Source organism: Misgurnus anguillicaudatus, chromosome 21 (assembly GCF_027580225.2).
Source record: "Misgurnus anguillicaudatus chromosome 21, ASM2758022v2, whole genome shotgun sequence".
NCBI classification, from domain to species: domain Eukaryota; kingdom Metazoa; phylum Chordata; class Actinopteri; order Cypriniformes; family Cobitidae; genus Misgurnus; species Misgurnus anguillicaudatus.
The window spans coordinates 10,309,754-10,331,827 of NC_073357.2; the positions used below are offsets into that span (position 1 = coordinate 10,309,754).

Below are 22,074 nucleotides of genomic sequence, written 5' to 3' on the forward strand. Positions count from 1 at the left end.
TCAATAGGTTTTGTAATGGAGCCAGAGTGTTTCTGTTCTGTAGTCTTTTGTTTTGAATTAGCTACGGGCTATACCACACTGTTACACAGCTGCCGAAACTGAACAAAAAGCCCTTGTTCATTCTAAAATTCTCCTTTTCTGTAGACAATTGATGTTTCGATACATAAAAAAAGAAAATATTTTTTTTTTCCTTTTATTGCTCTTGACTGTAAATGACTGCTATGACACCTTCATAATTATGTCATGATAATTTATGACACGTGTCATAAACATGAAGGAGACAACTGTCATTAAGTGTCATTTGTTGAATTACGTCATTTTTTATGCAAAGATGAAATTGTTTGATATGTCTTTGTTATGACAACTTGACATAAACCAATACATTAATACTTGTCATAAACATAGATAGCAGAATAATTATCAAACTTAAAAAACGACCTAGCTTTATGGGTTAACAACATTAAATTAAACTTCATTTAAATGTCATTAAGTGTTAATAAATAATTTTAAATGCGTAACAAAATGCAAGACGCGTCAAAAGATTATACTTAAAGGAACAGTATGTAGGATTGTGGCCAAAACTGGTATTGCAAGCACAAAACGTGTGGCTAAAACTGGTACTGCAATCACACAACTGGTGGCCAATACACAAAATGACAACATAAACATCAGTTGAGGGCTGCAACTCCACTTTTTAAATGAGAATATCTTGGCCAGACCACTGTTGTCAGTGACATAAGTATTTGAAATGAAAATGATTTCTTAATGTCTAGTGACATTTCAGGGCCATTTTATGATTAATTGATATAAATTTCTTACATACTGTTCCTTTAACTTTATGTATGTCCACAATACATAAAAAACTGACAACTAACAGAACTTGTTCTTCCTCACACAAAGGATTCTATTAATTTAATTAGTTTGTCAGCAATTAGTAATGTTACGTTTGTGAACGAATCGTTGTTTTTGAACAAATCTTTTATGTGAACGAATCGTTCCGTTCACGCCATCCATTGACTCATATTTTTTGTTCACTGAAATTTCCCTCCCCTCTTGAGGAGCACAGACAAATGAAGCACGGCCTTCTTTCTGCCTTCAAAGAGTGACAAAAGTACGAGCCAATGGCAATGGAGTATGAGCTGTGTCTGAGCATATGATTGGCTCAACGTACTGAATGAATACACCCTTCACTGACCGAGCCACTGTTTTGAGTCTGAACGAACGAAAGAGAGATCGCGTTCTTAAGCAGAATGACTGGTACAAGGTACAACCTAATGAATGAGAGGGATCGTACAGAAAGCGAGTGCAATGTAAACAATCTTGTGAAAGAATCATGTGGTTTATTTTAGTAAAGTTATAATAACCATGTTTAGGTGGAGTCTCTGAGTTTGGGTTGTTAGTAAGAATATATAATTGGTTTGAGCTGCTGAACGAATCCACCCTTTCACTGAACTTTAGTCAGTCATCTGCGTCTGAACGAAGTCGTGAAAGACATTACCGAAATTATATGATTCGTAAACGAGGATCTGATGACTGACTGGACCACAGGCAACCCATCCTCACCCCATGGCGTCAATATTTGACGACACTTGACCATGCGTCAATATGTTACGCGGAGGGTATACCTTTCGCGTCATTTTTTGACGACCTGGGGACTTCAATACTATTACGTCCGTTGCATTCTCTTTCCTATTTTCTTACCATTTTCGCGTCGGTTTAGGGTTAGATTTACATAATGACATCCCTACCCAAACCTAACTCTAACCCCAACGCCAGGTGACAACTGTCGTACCTAACTCTAACCCCAACGCCAGGTGACAACTGTTTAATTTCGCGTACACTGTTTAATTTTGCGTAATCTAACCCTAAACCGACGTGAAAATGGTAAGAAAATAGGAAAGAGAATGCAACGGACGTAATAGTATTGAAGTCCCCAGTTCGTCAAAAAATGACGCGAAAGGTATACCCTCCTCGTAACATATTGACGCATGGTCAAGTGTCGTCAAATATTGACGCCATGGGATGAGGATGTGTAGCCAGAGGAGGCATGCCAATCACTCACAGCACGCCAGTCTTCATTTACAACAAATCCAGATTAGATGTACTACGTGTGTCTTAATATATTCTGTAGCTTGATAAAAATATGCTTCGTATTTCACAATTGGAGCTTTATTAAAAACGAATGAGTTTTTGTAAAAAGTCTTTCATTGTCTTATAACACAGGACACACATCTTCGCCACCTATTGGTGTATTTATGTTAAATAAAGAAATGGTCACTGAACGAATCAGTGAACGAATCATTTTGGTGAAGGAACTGAAAATGAACTAGTCACTTAAATGAACGAAAATTTCCATCACTATCAGCAATTTAGACCCAACGCTGCATGGCTTAACCCATTATTGTACTGTTTTCATTTAATTTTAGGTGAATCAGTCTCTAAATGCAATAAAATATAATTTTATCAACTTTAATTAATATTATTATTATTGCATAATATATTTTATTTCTTAAAGCGTAACTAAACCCCTGGTCAGAGCCTGACTCCACCCACTGGCAATATTTGAAAAATGCTAGAAAAGTGGGCAGATCCCAACGGAGATAGAGGGGACGAACTAAGCTCGTACCAAGTGTGTGGTGAGATCGTAACAAGGGCGTGGTAAGCTTGAACCTGCTTACGTCACGAGTCATTTTTTGGACCCAACATCCAATAGGAAAATTCAACTGCAGTAGCCACCGTTCAACCTGAAGAGGGCAGCACTCAGACGTTTTTACACCATATATTGTAGTATTGAAACACTTTATATCCAAATGTCAAAAAAATTACTAAAATCAATGAACAGCACTAATAAACCATCATTCTTACAGATCAGTAACTAAAAAAAGTTGGATTAGGGTTTAGTTACTCTTTAAACACCTGGAGAATACTAAAAAAAAACATTTTGAACTGAAGAATATTCATGAAACTGTTATAAAACTATTTGACAGAGTATTAACACTTAATGACATTTTAATGACAAATTAAATTTGTATCACTGTTGAAAAAGTGGTCAGTTGTGTTGTCATGACAAATACATCTCAAACAATGTCATCTTTGCATTAAAAAAATTACATAATTTATCAAATGACACTTAAAGACAGTTATCATTAACATAAAATCACCTTCATGTTTATGACACGTCATGTCATGATTATAAATGTGTCATGTCAGTCTTATGAACACCCTTTCAAGTAAATTGTTACCAAAATTGTAATATTTTGACGTCTCAGAGCTGGTTGGTTGCAATCATGGCTTTACTAAAATCTCTCCATATGAATAAAATTATGAAGAAAAACATTCAGAACCAAAAGTTGTGCTTCACTGTAATTTGCAGTGCACTTTATTACTTCAGATGATTTGTGTTTAAAAGCTAAGCATGTGGAAGCAATGCCAAAAAAACTGGTAGGAGATAGATAGATAGATAGAATAGCAAAATGAGTGAGAGACATGAAAAGTGAACTTACTTTGCCTCTAGAGCAAGAGCGATGACTCCTGCCACCATCGGTGCAGATACGGACGTGCCTGTGTGACCCTCAGTACACCTCTGACGCAGATCTGTAGTCACCTGATATCAGAAAGACATAATTACACATATAGCAAAGTGGATACGGTTGTGTCTAAGGGGCTTTTTACACTTGGTCACTTCATGCGTTTTCTCTGATCAGATAGCTATCCGATCGTAAAAAGACCAGGTGTAAATGCCCTCCGAAACGTTTTCAAGACGGATTTAAATCCGATCGCTCCAACCACTTCAGAAGGTTGTCTGAAACGCATTTCAGACGAAACTGGACAAGTGTAAATACATCTGGTTAATGAAACCACACAAGTTAGGCAAACAAAAGGCAAACAAACAAAGACGAGACTCTTTTTGCTTTATGGAGCGACGACAGCGGGTTAAAAAGCTTTTTTAGAACCAATAAAAGGGTCCAATGACAAACTCGAATGATATTAAACAAAGAAATCAAACTTTGAGAGAGAGTTTTGTGAACACTTTTCCCTGTCATGGTCCTGTATGTCAAATCATTGTGCCGTCAACCCCTCCTGCTGCTCTGTACTGCACGCTCCAGCTCATGCCAAGCAATGAGATCCGCGTCCCCTGCCCAACATACAGTAAATGCCTCTGTCAGGCACAAAACACAGAGGATCCCAATGCAGTTAACAGAAGGTTTTATTTAAACAATAATGACAGCAAACAGACAATGGCACGTCTGGGCATAAAGCCACACCAGGGCAGACGGCTGAGACGGGGAACACACACAGGCACCGGAACGATGAACCACACACGCTCGGGCTCCGGCCAGACAACGAACGGTGGGAGGAAGTATGGAGACCCCGATACGGGGTAGGGTGCGTAGACCGCTCCCGTGAGCGCCGCGTCACGGAAGCCACTGGGACAGGGGTAAATCGTGCGGCGGGCAGAGGGAGAGAGAGAGAGCGTTAGAGACACTGATGAGAGAAGCTGGACAGCTCCAGTGATGAAGGACCTCTCCAGTGGACAGCGACAATGCCGCGATGAGTCTCTGCCGTAAAGTGATAGACCAGTCTATAAATCCAACAGAGGTTGAAGACAGTCCGTAACAGGCAGCAGAGAAACAGTCCAGAGAGCCGTCGAGTAATCAGAGTCCACAGGAAAACTCTCAGGTAGCAGTGAGCTCAGACTGGGGTAGGGAAAATAAATCCACAAACTAGAATCAGACACAAAACAAGACTAGAAACTAGCATAGCTAGAAATGGCGAGAACATACGCCGTGACAGACGAGTATATAGACAAACTTTGACAATGTTTGACAATCTTGACAAACGAACTTGCAAAGACACACTAAACACAAAGGGATTAAATACACAGACAAGATGACGGGATAACAAGCAACAGGTGAGGAAGACATGATGAGGCAATCACACAGAGCAGGAACACCTGTGAAGGAAGCACACGTGAACCTGAAAAACACATACAAAAGACAACCACAGTACCAACAAGACAAAACCATAAATATATTTATATATATATATATAAATAAATATATACAAATATATATATACACATGAAAACAGAACACTAGACTAAACAAGACATAAAAACAAAGACTGGAAAATGCAAGGGAGCGGGGAAAATAACACACAATGACAAGAGAATACAAGGGAGCGGGGAAAAGTCACAAGACACGAGAAAAGCGTGGTCTGATATGACAATACCAAAACCACGTTCTCCCACACAAAACATTGTACTGTTAGGACCCTGCCATACAAAACTAGATATAATTACCAACAAGATTATGGCAGAGTCCTCACAGGACCCTCCCCTCAAGGGACGCCACCTGGCGGCCCTCAAGGAGAGACACAGGACAAGACAGACTGGACACTGGACAACATCCACGAAAACATGACAAACACCAACAGAGGAAGACAAGACAGAACAACTAGAGGGTTAGGGTGGGACAACAAAAACAACAAACAAGGGAGGGGGGGCGGGGGAACAACAGCGTTCACAGGAGGAGGGATTGGACTGGGTACAGGACGAGCCTTCTGACCCCGGGGAGTAACTGAGGGTTGGGTGCGTTGAGACCGGGCAGGCCTAACGGGGTTCTTAGGGGAGGAAACATTGGGAAAAACAAAGTCAGGTTTAGAAGGCTGAGGGGAAACAGGAACAGTGACAGGGGGCGCTGCGGCCGGCAGCGGAGACAAGGCAGGGACAATGACAGGGGGTACAGCAGACGGCTGCGGAGACAACACAGGGGCCGCTGCGGACGGCAGCGGAGTCGGGACGGGGACAATGACTGGAGGTGCAGCGGATGGCTGCGGAGACAACAAAGGGACAGTGACCGCTGCGGTTGGCTGCGCAGACGGCAGGGGCTGCAACGGAGGCTGCACAGACGGGACCGGAACTATGACGGGGGGCGCCGCGTCCGGCGGCGACAATGACATGGAGACAGGGGCAATGACAGGGGGCAGCAACGGAACAGAGGCCGGGGAGGCGACAGCTGGCTGAAGAATTGAGGATCCTTTCTTCCTCTTCTTCTTCTTTGGGCGCGGTGCAGAGAGTGGGGCAGGTGGAATGAGCACCGTGGTGGGAGTGGAAAGATCCGTGGAGGAGCCCCCGGATGCCGACTCCCACGAGATCCTCCTCTCGCGTTTCCCTCGAAGGCTGACTGGCGAGGCAGAGCTTACCGGACAGGATGTGGAGGGCGCTGAGCTCTCGGGAACCACCATCCCGACGACGCGGCCCTCAGGGATCGGTGGCAATGGGTTAGAGGAAGCAACCTCGGCTGAGACCCCGGGCTGAGGACGATTCATGGCATAGTTCATCAACTCAATCAAGCCCAGGGACCTCCGCATGTCAAACTCGTTAGGGCTGAGAGGCTCATCGAGACCACTGTTGAAAACGATCTTGAGCTACTCCCAGTTTAATTCGGTCTCTCCCATGGCATAAAGGAACTCATTCACAAAAGCGCGACACCTTCTTCCTCGCTGACGACAACAGCGTAAAAGTTGATCCTGACGGGCTCTGTCAGCTGGAGTCTGCTTAGGTTGGTCCATATCTGCGGGATCCAGTTATGGCAAGTTCGTTCTGTCAGGCACAAAACACAGAGGATCCCAATGCAGTTAACAGAAGGTTTTATTTAAACAATAATGACAGCAAACAGACAATGGCACGTCTGGGCATAAAGCCACACCAGGGCAGACGGCTGAGACGGGGAACACACACAGGCACCGGAACGATGAACCACACACGTTCGGGCTCCGGCCAGACAACGAACGGTGGGAGGAAGTATGGAGACCCCGATACGGGGTAGGGTGCGTAGACCGCTCCCGTGAGCGCCGCGTCACGGAAGCCACTGGGACAGGGGTAAATCCTGCGGCGGGCAGAGGGAGAGAGAGAGAGCGTTAGAGACACTGATGAGAGAAGCTGGACAGCTCCAGTGATGAAGGACCTCTCCAGTGGACAGCGACAATGCCGCGATGAGTCTCCGCCGTAAAGTGATAGACCAGTCTATAAATCCAACAGAGGTTGAAGACAGTCCGTAACAGGCAGCAGAGAAACAGTCCAGAGAGCCGTCGAGTAATCAGAGTCCACAGGAAAACTCTCAGGTAGCAGTGAGCTCAGACTGGGGTAGGGAAAATAAATCCACAAACTAGAATCAGACACAAAACAAGACTAGAAACTAGCATAGCTAGAAATGGCGAGAACATACGCCGTGACAGACGAGTATATAGACAAACTTTGACAATGTTTGACAATCTTGACAAACGAACTTGCAAAGACACACTAAACACAAAGGGATTAAATACACAGACAAGATGACGGGATAACAAGCAACAGGTGAGGAAGACATGATGAGGCAATCACACAGAGCAGAGCAGAGCACACCTGTGAAGGAAGCACACGTGAACCTGAAAAACACATACAAAAGACAACCACAGTACCAACAAGACAAAACCATAAATATATTTATATATAAATAAATATATACAAATATATATACACATGAAAACAGAACACTAGACTAAACAAGACATAAAAACAAAGACTGGAAAATGCAAGGGAGCGGGGAAAATAACACACAATGACAAGAGAATACAAGGGAGCGGGAAAAGTCACAAGACACGAGAAAAGCGTGGTCTGATATGACAATACCAAAACCACGTTCTCCCACACAAAACATTGTACTGTTAGGACCCTGCCATACAAAACTAGATATAATTACCAACAAGATTATGGCAGAGTCCTCACAGCTGCCTTTTGTTGCATAAACATCATCTTAAGGCGGAGTAATGAATAGTTTATTTGCATTTTGGGCGGGTGTAGTAAATCGGACTGATATCTGATATTATGTTGCCAAATGTAAATGTTTTAACAAATCAGATCAAAGAAAACACATGTGACCAGGTGTAAAAAGGTCCTAAGAAGCATCCATTTCTCTGTAACAGAAAAAAAAACTGATTCCTAAACCGGTATACTATGAAATACCCGGAAAATTTGACTTTTCCGTGTCTTCTGAAGTCACAAAATAATTTGTGGAATGGGGAATAAGATAGTGTGTCGATTAGTGTGTGTGTGTGTGTGTGTGTGTGTGTGCATGTGCGTGTGTATAGAATACAGAACTAACACCAATTTGAATTGGATGACAATCAACAGATGCATCATTCGGTTTATGCTTTTTAAACATCAAGTTTAAGACATTAAACATCATGTGCTCTCTATAATGGTTAGGGTTTGTTTTGTACTCTTGTACACATCTAATCGTCACTCCTTAAATGCTAAGTCAGTGGATTTTGTTGGAAAATATGGTGGTCACTTGAGTAATTAATCCATTTTTGAACACACACAGTTTGTTTAGATGGCCTGTGATGAACAGGCATGTTAAGCTATTTGGAATGGTGTGTGGTCACCTCTTATGTTTAAAAGAAATGATGGCACCTGTTTAGTCTTGTATTAAGTAAAAGAATACATTTCCATGGCATTGATTGGTCATGGGCTATTCCGCTTTATAAATACTCTCTTTGCTTGAAAAACACCTTAAGCTGGGTTTAAGCAAACACATTGTTTTTTAAAGAACACACTGTATGGGGTTTGTGTCATGGAGATATTCTGAGGATGATAAACAGACTAATAATTTAGAGACACATGCTCACAAAAGAAAAACATGTGTAAAAATATCTTTAAAAATAAAGTGAAAGTAAAATCCACCCCTGCATTTAAACAATCAAAAAGCAGTAGGCAGCCATTCACTGAGACACCAGGGGAGCAATGGAGGAAAGGTGCCTTGCTCAAGTGCACTTAATGATGCATTACGGTGTTAATGCTTTGAGAATGTATTACCCACTGTGTCAAACGCCAAAATGCCTTCCCACCAAGTTGTGAAAAGATGCTTGCACAGATGCCAAGAACACATTAACCCACGAGAACCTGCACGTCTGGGATTGAACTCATGTCCAAACTATAAACCCTCATGAATGTGTACATAGATGCACATGATGAACAGCACAGACATCCAACAATGATGCCCCTTGGAGTAGTGAAATGAGCCTTAACACCTAAAGGCAAAGCTGGACCTCCTCAAAGACGTTCACAGTAAGTACAGCCAACCCCCTTGAGTGCTGACCGAGTGAGCTCCGACCCCCGAACGCAAGTTCTTTTAATCTTCTTGATAGCTCCCCATGGCTCCCCCCACAAATGGGAGTCTGTCCAAGGATTTAGCCCCAGTCTTTATTCGACCCTCTTGTTTCATCAATAGACATTTGTGCCAAACAAAAACAGCTCAGCTGTATTTGTGCTATGCATAAGCCAGGGGGGACAGTGTCTGGGAAAGCAAATCTTTAAAAATACATCTGTCAAAGATCCCATATGTTTCTACATAATTTCCTGCGGCAGCCACAGTTTAAAACTATTCTTGTTTTTTACATTTTCTTGAATGCTTGAGTGCTGGGTGGTTGTCAGTCTGGTCACTAAGGTGTTCTGTATGTGTTTAGCATGTTAGTATGCTGTTACTAGGGTGGTGGTTTGTTACTGACTTAAAGTCAAAAGCCTAGAAGTTTTTTCCCTAAATATGGCCTGGTAAATATATTCAAATGTATGGTTTTGCCAGGTGTCAACAAGACACATGATGTTTGCACGACTGGGTATCTTTTATGATTTATGAGAACATACAGTAGGCTACAGTCTAAAAAAACAGGTTAAATACATAGCACAAAGCACTCAATTTATACACATAACCCCAGAACTGCTATTCATCTGCCATTTTTATTTTCCTGTCCCTCCCTGAAAATGTTTTTATAAAGTTAATAATACTTAATTTATCAATCAATATCTCACATTTATGAGAAGCGAGAATGGTTACTTAACTATTTTGCGGTCGTAAAACTCTCCACTGCTGTACGTGGTGGCAAGGGTGGAGGAGCAGACTTCCAAATACCAGGGTTTGTTGCCATTTTCAGTAGTGCTGCTGACAGAGATGGTGTAGATGCTATTGGTGTAACCGTCACAGGAACAGTGATCCCCCTGCCTGCCCCCATTACCAGATGCCCAAACGAAGATGGAACCCAGTCCCTTACGGCCCTGCAGAAACACATTCATAAAGAAATGTCAGATCACGCAAAAATGATTGATAACATGCAATTTACCAGCAGTAGAAAAAAATAAAGATTTTATTAACAACAAGCCATTAGACGTGCACATAAAGCTCTACAAAATGATTTCATTGTGTTACATACTGTATGTATTTGTCTGCTTGCCAGACCAGTTTCAGACAACATATATGAACTACTGACCTCTTAGAGGAATTCAACTAAAACAACACTAAATCATCTTTTTGTGATTTCTGATGATCATATCCACCACAACTTCCTGTTGTTTTTCCCCCAAAGATTGTGTTTCTAATTTAGTTGCTAATGAAAACTGGAATCTCTAACAGAGATGCTGACAAAGAACATAGACAGTTTTTCAAACATGTGTTTGTTTTTTGGAAACAATAACCTTTTTAATTCCCAGTTCAAAGGCCTGTTTGGCTAGAGCTCCTGGCCCATCCACAGTTTTCCCGTCATCGTCGGGGCCCCAGCTGGCACTGTAAATGTCAATGTAGTCTGGCTTTATTCCCAGGGACTTGGCCTCCACTAAATCTGTCACGTCTCCATCAAGCATTCGAACACCTTAAAGGGATAGTTAACGCAAAAATTACAAGTTTGTTATTTATCATATACATTTCTTCTAATCAACACAGAAGTTATTAGGAAGACTGTCTGAGCTTCTGTTTGCAAAATAAAGTAGATAATTTTTTAAAACTCCAGACGGATTTTTCCTTGAAGATATTCCATAAGACTTACTACACATCAGCCACACAATAGCTTTAAGTAAATCAAACTTTAGCACTATTCGGATGGGATTAGTTTTCCCAATGACGTTTGAGTTTCAACATGTCCCCCACGATGTCATTGATTTTATGTTACAGATTCGGACTAAAATTATCAGGCTATTCCAGAGATCTGAGTCTCTGTTTCATGCATTTGATCATGTTGGCCAAAACAAGAAAGGAACCGCATTTTCAAAAGATATTGCCACAGACATTTGCATCCGGACGGACCTCAGAGTTCGGGAAAAACAGTAGGTAAATTGCTCTGGAATTTTTACAGCGGTCGTCAGAGAAAAACACAGACATGGCTGATTCGGTCGGGATTTAAAACAGCGTTACAGAGCTGTTGCAAAGTCACGCACAGTCCTGTTTGATAATCCGCACCGCTGTGATTGACAGAACACCCGACCAGTTATCCGACATCAGCAGCAATTTTATTCCACACCCGGCCTGTTTGACATAAAGACTGTGACCCCGACCTGGTCACACCGCAAATCGCGCAGTTAAATAGAAACCTTTAACGTTCTTCGGACAGAGCTTAAACACAAATAAGCACAGGGCCATTTAAAAACTGCTACCTCGGAATTGAGTCGAATTCTTGTCTTAGATGTTAGACCCGCAGTTCACTCTTGCCCGACCTGCATCTACGACGCAAATGACACGTTAATATTATTACACCTGTTACATCAAATATTATGCGTTTCACCCGCGGGTACCCCGACCCTGCTGTCTGAAAACAGATGAAACAGTCTCACCTTCTGCCTCAAGTTTTTATTACCAACGTCCTTCTCTTCCCACAGGAATAATGTAAGTTTCCTTACAAACAGATTCAACTATTAATGTCTTGCAGTCCCATATGAGTAGTATTCAGTATTTAGCTTTTTTTGACAAATATCTTGTCATTAAATGTGAAACTTTGAGTGTCCATCTGAAGCACAGCAGCCTATTTTCTGAATGACTAATGACCTGATAAGTTGATTATATGAGTACAGTGATTCCAAATGAATGTCCAAAAAACTCGTAATATGTTAAATCGAAAGTTTAATCATGTCATTTCTCGCAGCCCTGCGCTGCGTCGTTGTATATGCGCCGGTGAACATCATACGCGTGATGATCTTGCACCTTAAATTACCCTACATTGTCATACAGATAAAAGTAAAACAACATTCGAAACTGTAAATCTTGTATTTTTATTTGTGTAAACTCACAATAAGGAGAAAACATTGTATTTAAAATCATTAAAAACATGACATGCTTTCTGCTGCTTTGGTTTTAGAGCATGTCACAAAAAAGAACAGAAACTCACATACTTTTTTATTCGTTTTGTCAATTTGATAATTATTTAAGTGTAACATATTTTGTGTAGGCTTATTTATTTTATTATTATTTTTCAAAACAGAGATGTAGCCTAATCATCATCTGTTGATTTAAATCTATTTGTGCATGAAACTAAACCCATTGGGGAAATTATGATATTTTAGGCAATTTATTTATAAATGAGTGAACAACGCGAATCCAGAAAGGAATTTATTTATTGTTAAAGACAGCCAGTATGGCAGTGCTCTTTATTTTGCGAGCTGCCGCTGTGGGATTTGTATAGAAGGGATACAGCAAATGCCGAAAAGTTTAGGATTAAATTTGGAGGTAGGATTATTAGGATGAAAACAGCGGCTCTGGCTAAATGAGATACAAATACATCCTACAATCGTGTGAAATTTTGTGTTTAGAGTTGGGTTTGGGTGAAGTATTAGGATAAAACAGTGCTCATACGGCAAGATTTTGTTTGCTGTATCCCTTCTATCCACAACCGGGCCACCACGGTAGAATGTATATAGCGGAAACACTGTGACATCAAACCTGGTCTAAGTTAAAACCTTTTGGAAATAGATATCTATTTAAAAGACATTTTGGAGATATAATTATGCTGCCCTAAGCTTTTACAATTAAATGATGAGTCGTCTTTCAGTTTATCTATGCAGAATAAACTGCAGCCAAGGAAATGCGTGACATACATTGACAACCTCTCCACTCTTTAGCTCACACTGGCTGGTCACACTGGATGTATTATTTTTTGGACATTGCAAAGATGGAACAATCAATGGAAGGAAAGCACTAAAGTAATAGTAAAAGTACTATTTCAGCATGGTCAAGGACATAAATACACAGGCTAACAAGACTAACAAGGGGGAGGAGCTAATTACCAACCGTGACAATTAACAAGGGTAGATAAGCTAACACAGGGAGGAGCCAACAGAGACCAGGAAGGAGCAGACGGAAACCAGGGAAGAGCAGAAGGAAACCAGAGAGGAGCAGACAGAGACCAGGGAGGAGCAGACGTAACCAGGGAAGAGCAGAAGGAAACCAGAGAGGAGCAGAAGGAAACCAGAAAGGAGCAGACGAAGACCAGGGAGGAGCAGACAGAGACCAGGGAGGAGCAGACAGAGACCATGGAGGAGACCAGGGGGAAGCCGACAGAGACCAGGGAGATCTTGGCTGGGGAAAGAGCACAGTTAACTCTGGGGTGGCTATCTTGGCTGATTCAGGGAGTTTAGGAAGCTCGGGGATGACCATCTTGGCTGAGTAAAGCCGGGTACACACCACAAGATAATCAGGCTGAATTTTGGACTATTATCCCCTTACAACAATCCTAGGTAAAGTCATGATCGTCTTCGTGGTTGAACTGATTATCTTATCAGATTTTCCTGTGGTGCGCGGTGTGCTAAGAGCATCCGAATTTGCTTGGAAGCTTGTTTAACATGTTGAATAGTTACGATCATCCTGTTGTGTGGAGGAAACCCGAGGACAAACGCACACGCTGTAGATTGTCACGTGAAACAAAAGATTCCAAATCAGAAAGCAAGATGAAACATTGCAAGACCTCCACAAGATTTCCTTCGTTCTCAGCTGAAACTCGTGCTGTTTGTGAAGTTAAAGTTTTTTCATCATGTTTGTGGTCTTTCACATTTAAAATCTTTTGGTGTGGTCCTAGTTTAATGGAGTTCAGGAAGCTCTGGGGGAGCCACCTTGGTTGAGTCAGGGAACTTACAAGCTTGTCAAGCCTGAGGCCTACTGCCCCCCCCCCAAAAAAAACTTTTAGGGGTAGCGTCCTCCTCAACTTTTTCCATGGTGTAAGGAGACCTGACCACCAGTACAGCATAGTCCAAAAACTGTTTAAGCAACCCTCAAGGACCATCACAAAGAAGTTTGAATTAAAAATGCTAATTAAGTAAAGAATAGAAAAAGTGAATTAACATAAAATCTGGGAGGTTGGTGCAGAGGAGGCCAAGAAGTTCAGTCTTAACTAGGCTGATGTGGAGATGATATTCTTTCTAGTCTTTTGGGCAGGCTGTGATTTGTGCCTATACAGTGGGATTATATGGCTTGAAACTTGTCAGCATAGCAGTGGTAGCAAGAAAACCCATGTTATTGTATAATGGGTCCTAGGATGTTGTATAAATGGGGAACAGAAGTGGCCCCAACAATGATCCTTGAGGGACTCCAGTGACCATATTATGTGATTTGGAAAGCTCTACCCTCCAAGAGATGTAAGATTCAAATGCAGTTCTTGTGATTCCCAGTGATGAGAGCACTGATAAGAGAATCTGAGATTAACCTCATCAAAGACAGCAACAGATCTAGCAGAATGAGGAAAGAGGATTTACACATGCTAGCCGCAGGGCTCCAGTGACTGAGTTTTATCCAAAGCATTTGACAGAAGACAACTTTCTGTGACCAGTTTTAAGACCCTTTTTTGCCTATTATTTATTGTCTTATTTTGGAGCATTAGTCAACATCCTCTGGAACGACCAAATACGTGATGGAGGTTGCAAACAAGGAGATCCAGCTTTAATTTAACTAAGCTGATTGGTTGCTAAAAATCAGCTCAATCGGAGATGATTGGTTCATTCAAACCCAGACTGGACTGAATGGTGAGTCATCTATGTACGTAGTGGGTAAGTTGCTAATTGAAACTAAAAAAGCTTTCTCAGTTTAATTCTGAATGGCAAACAGCCATGCTCAAAACATCCTTTTTCCATCTGCTGTCCATATTCCTTTCCTCTATTGTGGTTTCTATGCAAGGCTTGAGGTCACCAGGCTAATTATAAGAACTCTACAAAAGGGCTCTAATTTTCCCCCAAACTATTTGGTCAACTACAGATTTGTAGATCACAGATTGTGTATGGGTGTCCTGGGTGTATAGATGGTGGTGCTTTAGTTTATCTTTTCTCAGGGGCAATCATAGCTCTACAAGCAACAGAACTAAATGGCTAAAAAGGGCAAAAGCAATGCATTTTGTATTTTTGAGTGTATGAGTTTATCAAAATGTATGTGAAGTATGGCCCTGTTGCAGAGCTTGTATGTCTCCCTATACCCGACACATTAGACAAATTCCAAAAAGTGGACATCACTATTTCAGTTTAAACACCAACCAGAATCACATGAGTATAATTACTACCTTAAAATGGCATCCTCGTGATTCGGTTGTGTTTAAAATGAGCAGATGTGTCTAAGCAGATACAAAATCAACTATTTATGCACTAAATACACAAGTTCACTTTTGTGATAAGAATAACTCATTAGTAGCTTAATTTAAAGACGTATTTCATCCTAAGGTTAAAATTTTGTGATTTTCACACTACACAAATTATCTTATATTGTTTCAGCCCTGTGTAACCTTTGTTCTAGTATAAAACACAGGTAAAGAACATATAAAAAATGTTTAGGAAAGAAACTTATATGGGTTTAAAACAACACACTAAAAACTATACACTACCTTCACATAAAAACAGACGTCAATATAAGGCTGTAATACAACAACAAAAAATGTGTAGTTGTTTCTCACGTACTGTAACTGAGCATATGTGTATGTTTGGTCTGAAACCCCTATAGACCGTTTCAGCAGTAACAACATAAACAAACGGCTGTCACGGTCTACTCGTTACTTCCGGTAAACTCCGCTAAGAATAAATAACAACAAAGTTCTTTAAACGTAGTTTATTTATATAACAAGCAAAAAAACAACACATAGAAAACATTTGTTATTTTCGACGAGGAATTTGTTCAAGAGATCAGTTTAGCAACTAGTCAGACCATTAAAAAACGAAACCGGAAGTAAGGTTCGGATCCAGACATGTATCACATTCATCCAATGAAACCATCTATACTTTATATTTCCTTCCTTGAACACCTCAAAGGAAGAACATCTAACACTTCTTGATAATCCTCTTACTTTAATCAAGCTGCATTACACCTCGAATTCATTTTTCAAATTCAACAGCATGACATAAACAGGCTCTGAATGCTTTTCTTTTTTGCATTTCTAATAATGGCAAAGTACATGCAGTGCTACATTCTCGCCAAACTGAGGTCAGTTACATCAGAAATGTCATTAGAATCCCATGAAGTCCAATTTACTTGAATCAAACCCGTATTATCTTTGGCAAAATTTCAGTGATTACCCAGTTACAAACCTCACCCACTAAATCAAAAGGCGTAAATATCATAATTGTGCAATTCTGTCTTGTGTATCTGCCCTAATAAAAGTTATTAACTCATTCACCGCCATTGACAAGGTATCTCGTCAATTATGAGTTAATATTTAACTAATAAATATGCCTTTCTGGACGAATTTCAAAGTGAAAGTGTAATACCGCTTTTATCCACTTGATGGCGCCAAACCGAATTTATCAAAAACGGAAGTTAAAAAGATTTAATGATTGATTTTAAATGCCTTTATGTTTGATAGTCATTCTGAGGCTGATCTCTAACATAAATTCCTTTACAAAAACGCAATTTTTTAAGCTTTTTGCTCAAAATGTTGTATTTTTGAAGAGAAATATCCATATTTCAGTGGTTAAACTAAGTGGAAAAAGTAAATATATAATGAAACGTTTTTTCCCCATTTTGTTTGTTTGTTTATTGTTTGTTTGAAAGCAGAGGGTGTGTTCTTTAATTTGATATAATTTGTGTTTATATATTTATAGAAGATAATTTTTCTGCAAGGAATTTTGTGAAACTTTTTGTTAATATCACAAAAATGCAGTTGGGCAACTTTTCTCAAAAAGGCTGGCGGTGAATGAGTTAATCTCTTTTCAGGCCCAAGGTGTAATTTTTTTGGAAAAAGTACAGTGCTTTATATGTTTTAACAACATTTCGATGCTATACTTAGTGGTGTTTGCTATGGCAGGCATCATTAACACTGCTCATACTTTTATGAGTAGTGTTACGGGTTAACCTCTATAAACCATCCTGCACTTTTTGTGCTATAGACATGAATAATTGCTTGGACGGTGTGCGATTACTTTTCCAAGTGTACAGATTTATGATTTTCACCTGCTGGACATTAGAATAGGTTTAAAACATTGGTTCTCAAACTTTTTGGCGCCCACCTTCCCTGTGTAGGTTGCATTCCTTTGCACCCCCCCCCCCCCAAAAAAAATCAGGAAATCAAAACCATCTCAAGCTATGAATTTAAACTAAACAAAACATATTAATTGATACAATGTAGTGCTGTTGATTAGTAGCCTTATTAGTGGTGGTTGCATTAATGCAAAGCATCACTATTACTATTGCTCAGGGATATTATTATTCTTATGTCTGCACAAAATCTCGGCACGTAACTCGTCCCGCACGGTTTGCCGTAGTCTCATGAAAGAGGGCTCAAATTGACCGCATTATTGAGGAGAGGTGTGCTATTACTTTTATAAGCAATTGGGTGCAGGATTTCCAAAAGGGGGGCGAAAAATCACACGAAAAAAACCATTGACTTAATATTGAGCCGAACTTTGTCGGGTCAAATCTCTGCTCGAAGGTTTTGGAGAAACATGTGGGTTACAACATTTGATGAGGGTGGTAGGCTCTGTAAGAACATACATCACATTGGGGTGTACATTGTACCCATGGTGTGTAAGAGGGACCTGAAATTCCCCATTGACTTATAATGGGGTAGGGGTACATGACCATATAAGGGAATAAAAACGTTCCAGATGGGATATCTTTGCTTTACAGTGACGTAGAGACAAGGGGGTGGGCTCATTTTACTCAGGCATCAAATCAGTCTCTCAGGATCATACCAGAGCTATTAAGCCACGCCCCTAGCAACCATTTTGGCCACCCTAGCAACATATCCCATAGACGGCCGTTATAAAATACCCAGATGTATATCTTTGCATCACACTGTCATAGAGACATGGGGGTGTGCTCATTTTACTCAGGCATCCAATTAGTCTCTGAGGATCCTTACAGAAGTATTAAGCCACACCCCTAGCAACATGAAATTCACACAGTTATATGTCGGCATCAGAACATTGTAGAGACACAGGGGTTAGACCGTTTTACTCATGATTTGGAGTATAATCATATACTGTCCCCAGAATTTTGCCACGGCAAGCACCACTTCACATTTTCTTCAGAAAATGTACCTATCTAGTTTTTCCTGTAGTTTAAGTACACATATATTACGATACATTAATTATCATTAAAATTTCATAAAACTGGGGCCCACTGGCAAAATTTCACCCCCCTGTTTGGGAGCCACTGGGTTAAAACATCTAATATGCTCCTTTTGAAAAAATTTTAATATCTTTTAGCAAATCAAATTGTATAGAGCATTAAACTCCCTGTCATCCTCACTGCAAGTAGCTTAAAAAATTAGGGAATCTTTAAAGCACACCACATTTTCAACCATGTGAAGAACGAAGTCTGTGCATTTCTTTGCCTAATATTTGAACATGTATTTTCCCTTACATTAGAATATGAACTACATCTCTGAGTTTGATTTGGCATCTTTTAACTACTTTTAATAGACCCCTTCACAGTTCACGTCACAGGCGGTTCCCACTGTGCATGTCGGGGTCAGAAAAGTCATTACAGACGCCTACTTGCGTCGTGGGCTGTGAAAATCGCACCAGGTCTGCCGTTACGTTTTTCGTGTTTCTTGCAGAATCTCAAAAACAAAAATACAACATCTGTGGCTGCAAGCAATTAAACGTGCAGACTGGGACAATGCAAAGATCAAAGAGGCTTGTGTTTGTAGTGCTCACTTCATTTCAGGTAATTCATAATTTTTCAGCCCTGTTAGATTAAACTAGAAAGCCTAAATGGTATGAACAGTTTGACCCCATGCTGCGCGCGCACCCGATAGTCATTCAATGTTTACAAACCTTGAAGGGGTCTATGCTAACTTAATTTTGGAGCAACCATGCCTTCCCATTTAATCCTCCTGTGTGTCCCAATTTCAGACATTATAAATTAATGTACAAGGTTGCACTATTCACTGCACACAGCTACATCACTAAACATTTAAAACGAATGTGTTAAAACAACACATGCTGTGTCTAGCTTGTTGTGAACTTGACACATCTGTATTTTTATTGGAACAACATCCTTTCTTAGCGTGTACACTTTATGCATTTGCCCATGTGATTGAAACAACAATACCTCGTACCCTGGCAAGTCTGAGCAAAGGTTGTGTTTACTGATGTCTTTCCCACCACCTGCTAATACAATAAGGAAATATTTATGTCGCTGAGCACAGCTGCAAGCACTAACAAACTAGCCCAGATGGCTGCTGGGATATTATGAAATCCACTTTCTGATTAAAAATGATGGGGCTTTTCGTAGGATTAATTGCTTATAAGCGCCAACCGATTCGTTGTCTGCCAAATTAATGAACTCTGTTTCTTTCCCCCGTTTCTGGACTAAAGCACAGACGTGTCGTCAATTTAATCCTGAGCACGCATGCGAAATAATCCTCTCTTATCTGTTCTGACAGCACCTAAAACCTGTCACCTGATCGGGGTTTAGACACTCGCAGAAACTGGTCAGTTTTAGGGTTTCCAAAGCTCAGATCCAATATATCATCTGATATTGCAGTCAAAATATGAAATGAGTAGAGAAGTAAACACAAATTAACTTTAGTAGGAATCATACCTCCTATGCGGGCGTTGTAGGCGATACCCACAATGCAATGCGAGTTGTTGGCTGCAGCTGCAACTTCCCCTGCACATCGTGTCCCATGCCTGGAAAAACATGATTATTACACATTAAAGACATTATGACATTAAACTTTTTATTACACTGGTTCAGAAAAACTGGGCACTGCATACAAAATATCAAGCCAGGGAGTTGAAGGAGAGAGGTTGAAAAATAGGAGGGAACTGTGACATCATACCCAAGCAAAACTGCTTTAAATGAAGAATAAGTTATTACATTTTAAAGACAAGCTGATTAATCATTTGCAATAAGACCAAGAACGTGTCGTGTCCCACAATAAAAGCAATCAAACATAAAATTATTTCATTTTGAAATTGATACAGCATACGGCTGTATCCACCACTGATACAGTGAAAACAGAGCACAGCATTGCTGCAGGCTACATTAGCAATGCATTTAATTGCAGCTTATCTGTTCTTCTCCCTCTCTTTCTCTCGGCCACACAGCTCTTTTGTGTCTGTTTTTAACCAGACTCTTTCAATAGAGTGTTTCTGTCATCACTCAGACAATTAAGTTTTTGCTCCAAAAGGCACGTTCTGCAATTCAAAAATGAACTGAACATTGCAGTGTTTTCCGGTTTTGAATATCACGATGAGTATTAACGAAACAGCTTTTTGAAGTTTACCCTGAGATCTTGGCAGAGTTCATTCGTAAACAAGCAGCGTGGGTGAAGTACTGTATAAGCATTAAATCAGGTCCTTATCAAAGACGAAGACGTTTTCAATTAAATCCACACTTCCCTATTCCCACAGGATCGGATTGACTTCACTGCTTTACAACAAAAGAAATCCATCTCATACTGCTGACATGCAAAACCACAACTGACTAGCATAACAGCTTTATTTGGATCACTTTAAATATGAGTACATAAATTATCCTTGCAGCAGAATGAACAATGCGTATTTCAAGAAGAGAAGTTTATTTTTTAAAACCAGAACATGCACTTTTCAAATAGATCAATGTTACAGTTCTAGCCGTGTCCATCTGTCCCTCATCACTACCAAAGTGAATCAGATATTTATTACAATATTTGCACTTACATTATAAAATATACATTATGATTTTTAAAACTAATTTCATTTAACTTTTTGTTTGTTTATGGTGTTTTTATACCACAGGTCTGTTGAATGCTGCATTCTGATTGGCTGAGAAATGTTCTATGGGTGTTGATTATTTTTCTGTAAACCACACACCTAACTTGTCAAATGTCTTAAAAATAGGCACCAGAGCAATGTTTGTGGTAACCGTGGTATAAGCGGAATAATTGACTCCGGTCCTTTGAATTATTTGAAAATAATGCACACCTGCGGTGTAACGGCACGACGCGAACCTTGGTGTGCATTATTTTCTTATAATTCAATGGCCCGTCATCAATTATTCCTTACTTAATATGCTTTAAGACAAACCATGTGGAAATTCCTCATTCAAACACTTTAAATGAAGTTCTAAACATAGATTGGGATGAGTTTGTTGATGCATTGGTGTGATGACACAAGACCAGAAAGAAGAACTTACTTGTTTTCGTTGCTAGAATCGTATCGTGGGGTTGGGTCATAGTCATTGCCATTAACATCGTAGCTAGCAAGCTGATCCTTAAAGTTAAAAGAAGAAACAACCCGTTAATAAAAATAACATTAAATAATTACTTTGTGACAGCAGTCATGTAAAGAATATAAACACATACACCAAATCCAGTTGCAAATATTATAATGCAAATCCAATTATTATAAACAAGGCTGTCAAACTAAAAAACAAGAATGGGCGATAATATCAAATTGGCAATTAACGGCTAATAAAAAGGCCTGGCCTATATATTAGTTACTTACTAATATAAAGAATAAGTGCACATGAAAACATGAAAAAATCATCTCACATAATTCTGAGCCAGATCTGGATGGTTCCTCTCAATACCGTCGTCTAAAATAGTGATGACCACATTTCGACCCGTGTAGCCTCTCTGCCAGGCGGCGAGGATGTTCATTTCTGAACGACAGCGGCTGTTTTTATCATTACAGTGCTGGAGGACAATACAAAATCATCAACATCAATGTACGGTCATTTTCAATCAGGCTCAGGCATGAAAATGGAAAACACTAGAAGACAAGGACTCTTTTGATATTCTCCCCTTTCTAGTAATACAAGCATTTATTACTTCAGTGAACTTATGACTCAATCAGGCTGTATGGAAAATGTCAAA

The 22,074-nt window shown here is 40.2% G+C and overlaps 1 protein-coding gene across 2 annotated transcripts in view; it reads right to left on the reverse strand.

Annotated features, from left to right (window-relative positions):
* pcsk6 (proprotein convertase subtilisin/kexin type 6) overlaps window positions 1-22,074 on the reverse strand; it is a 123,385-nt gene that overhangs the window by 74,310 nt on the left and 27,001 nt on the right. For both annotated transcript variants that reach the window (XM_073859192.1, XM_073859193.1), the window contains 6 exons: window positions 21,751-21,894; window positions 21,393-21,469; window positions 19,815-19,903; window positions 10,511-10,683; window positions 9,881-10,093; window positions 3,504-3,604 (listed from right to left, as the gene is read on the reverse strand). In XM_073859192.1, coding sequence (XP_073715293.1) covers window positions 3,504-3,604; window positions 9,881-10,093; window positions 10,511-10,683; window positions 19,815-19,903; window positions 21,393-21,469; window positions 21,751-21,894 — 797 coding nt within the window. The remainder of the gene's footprint in view (window positions 1-3,503; window positions 3,605-9,880; window positions 10,094-10,510; window positions 10,684-19,814; window positions 19,904-21,392; window positions 21,470-21,750; window positions 21,895-22,074) is intronic.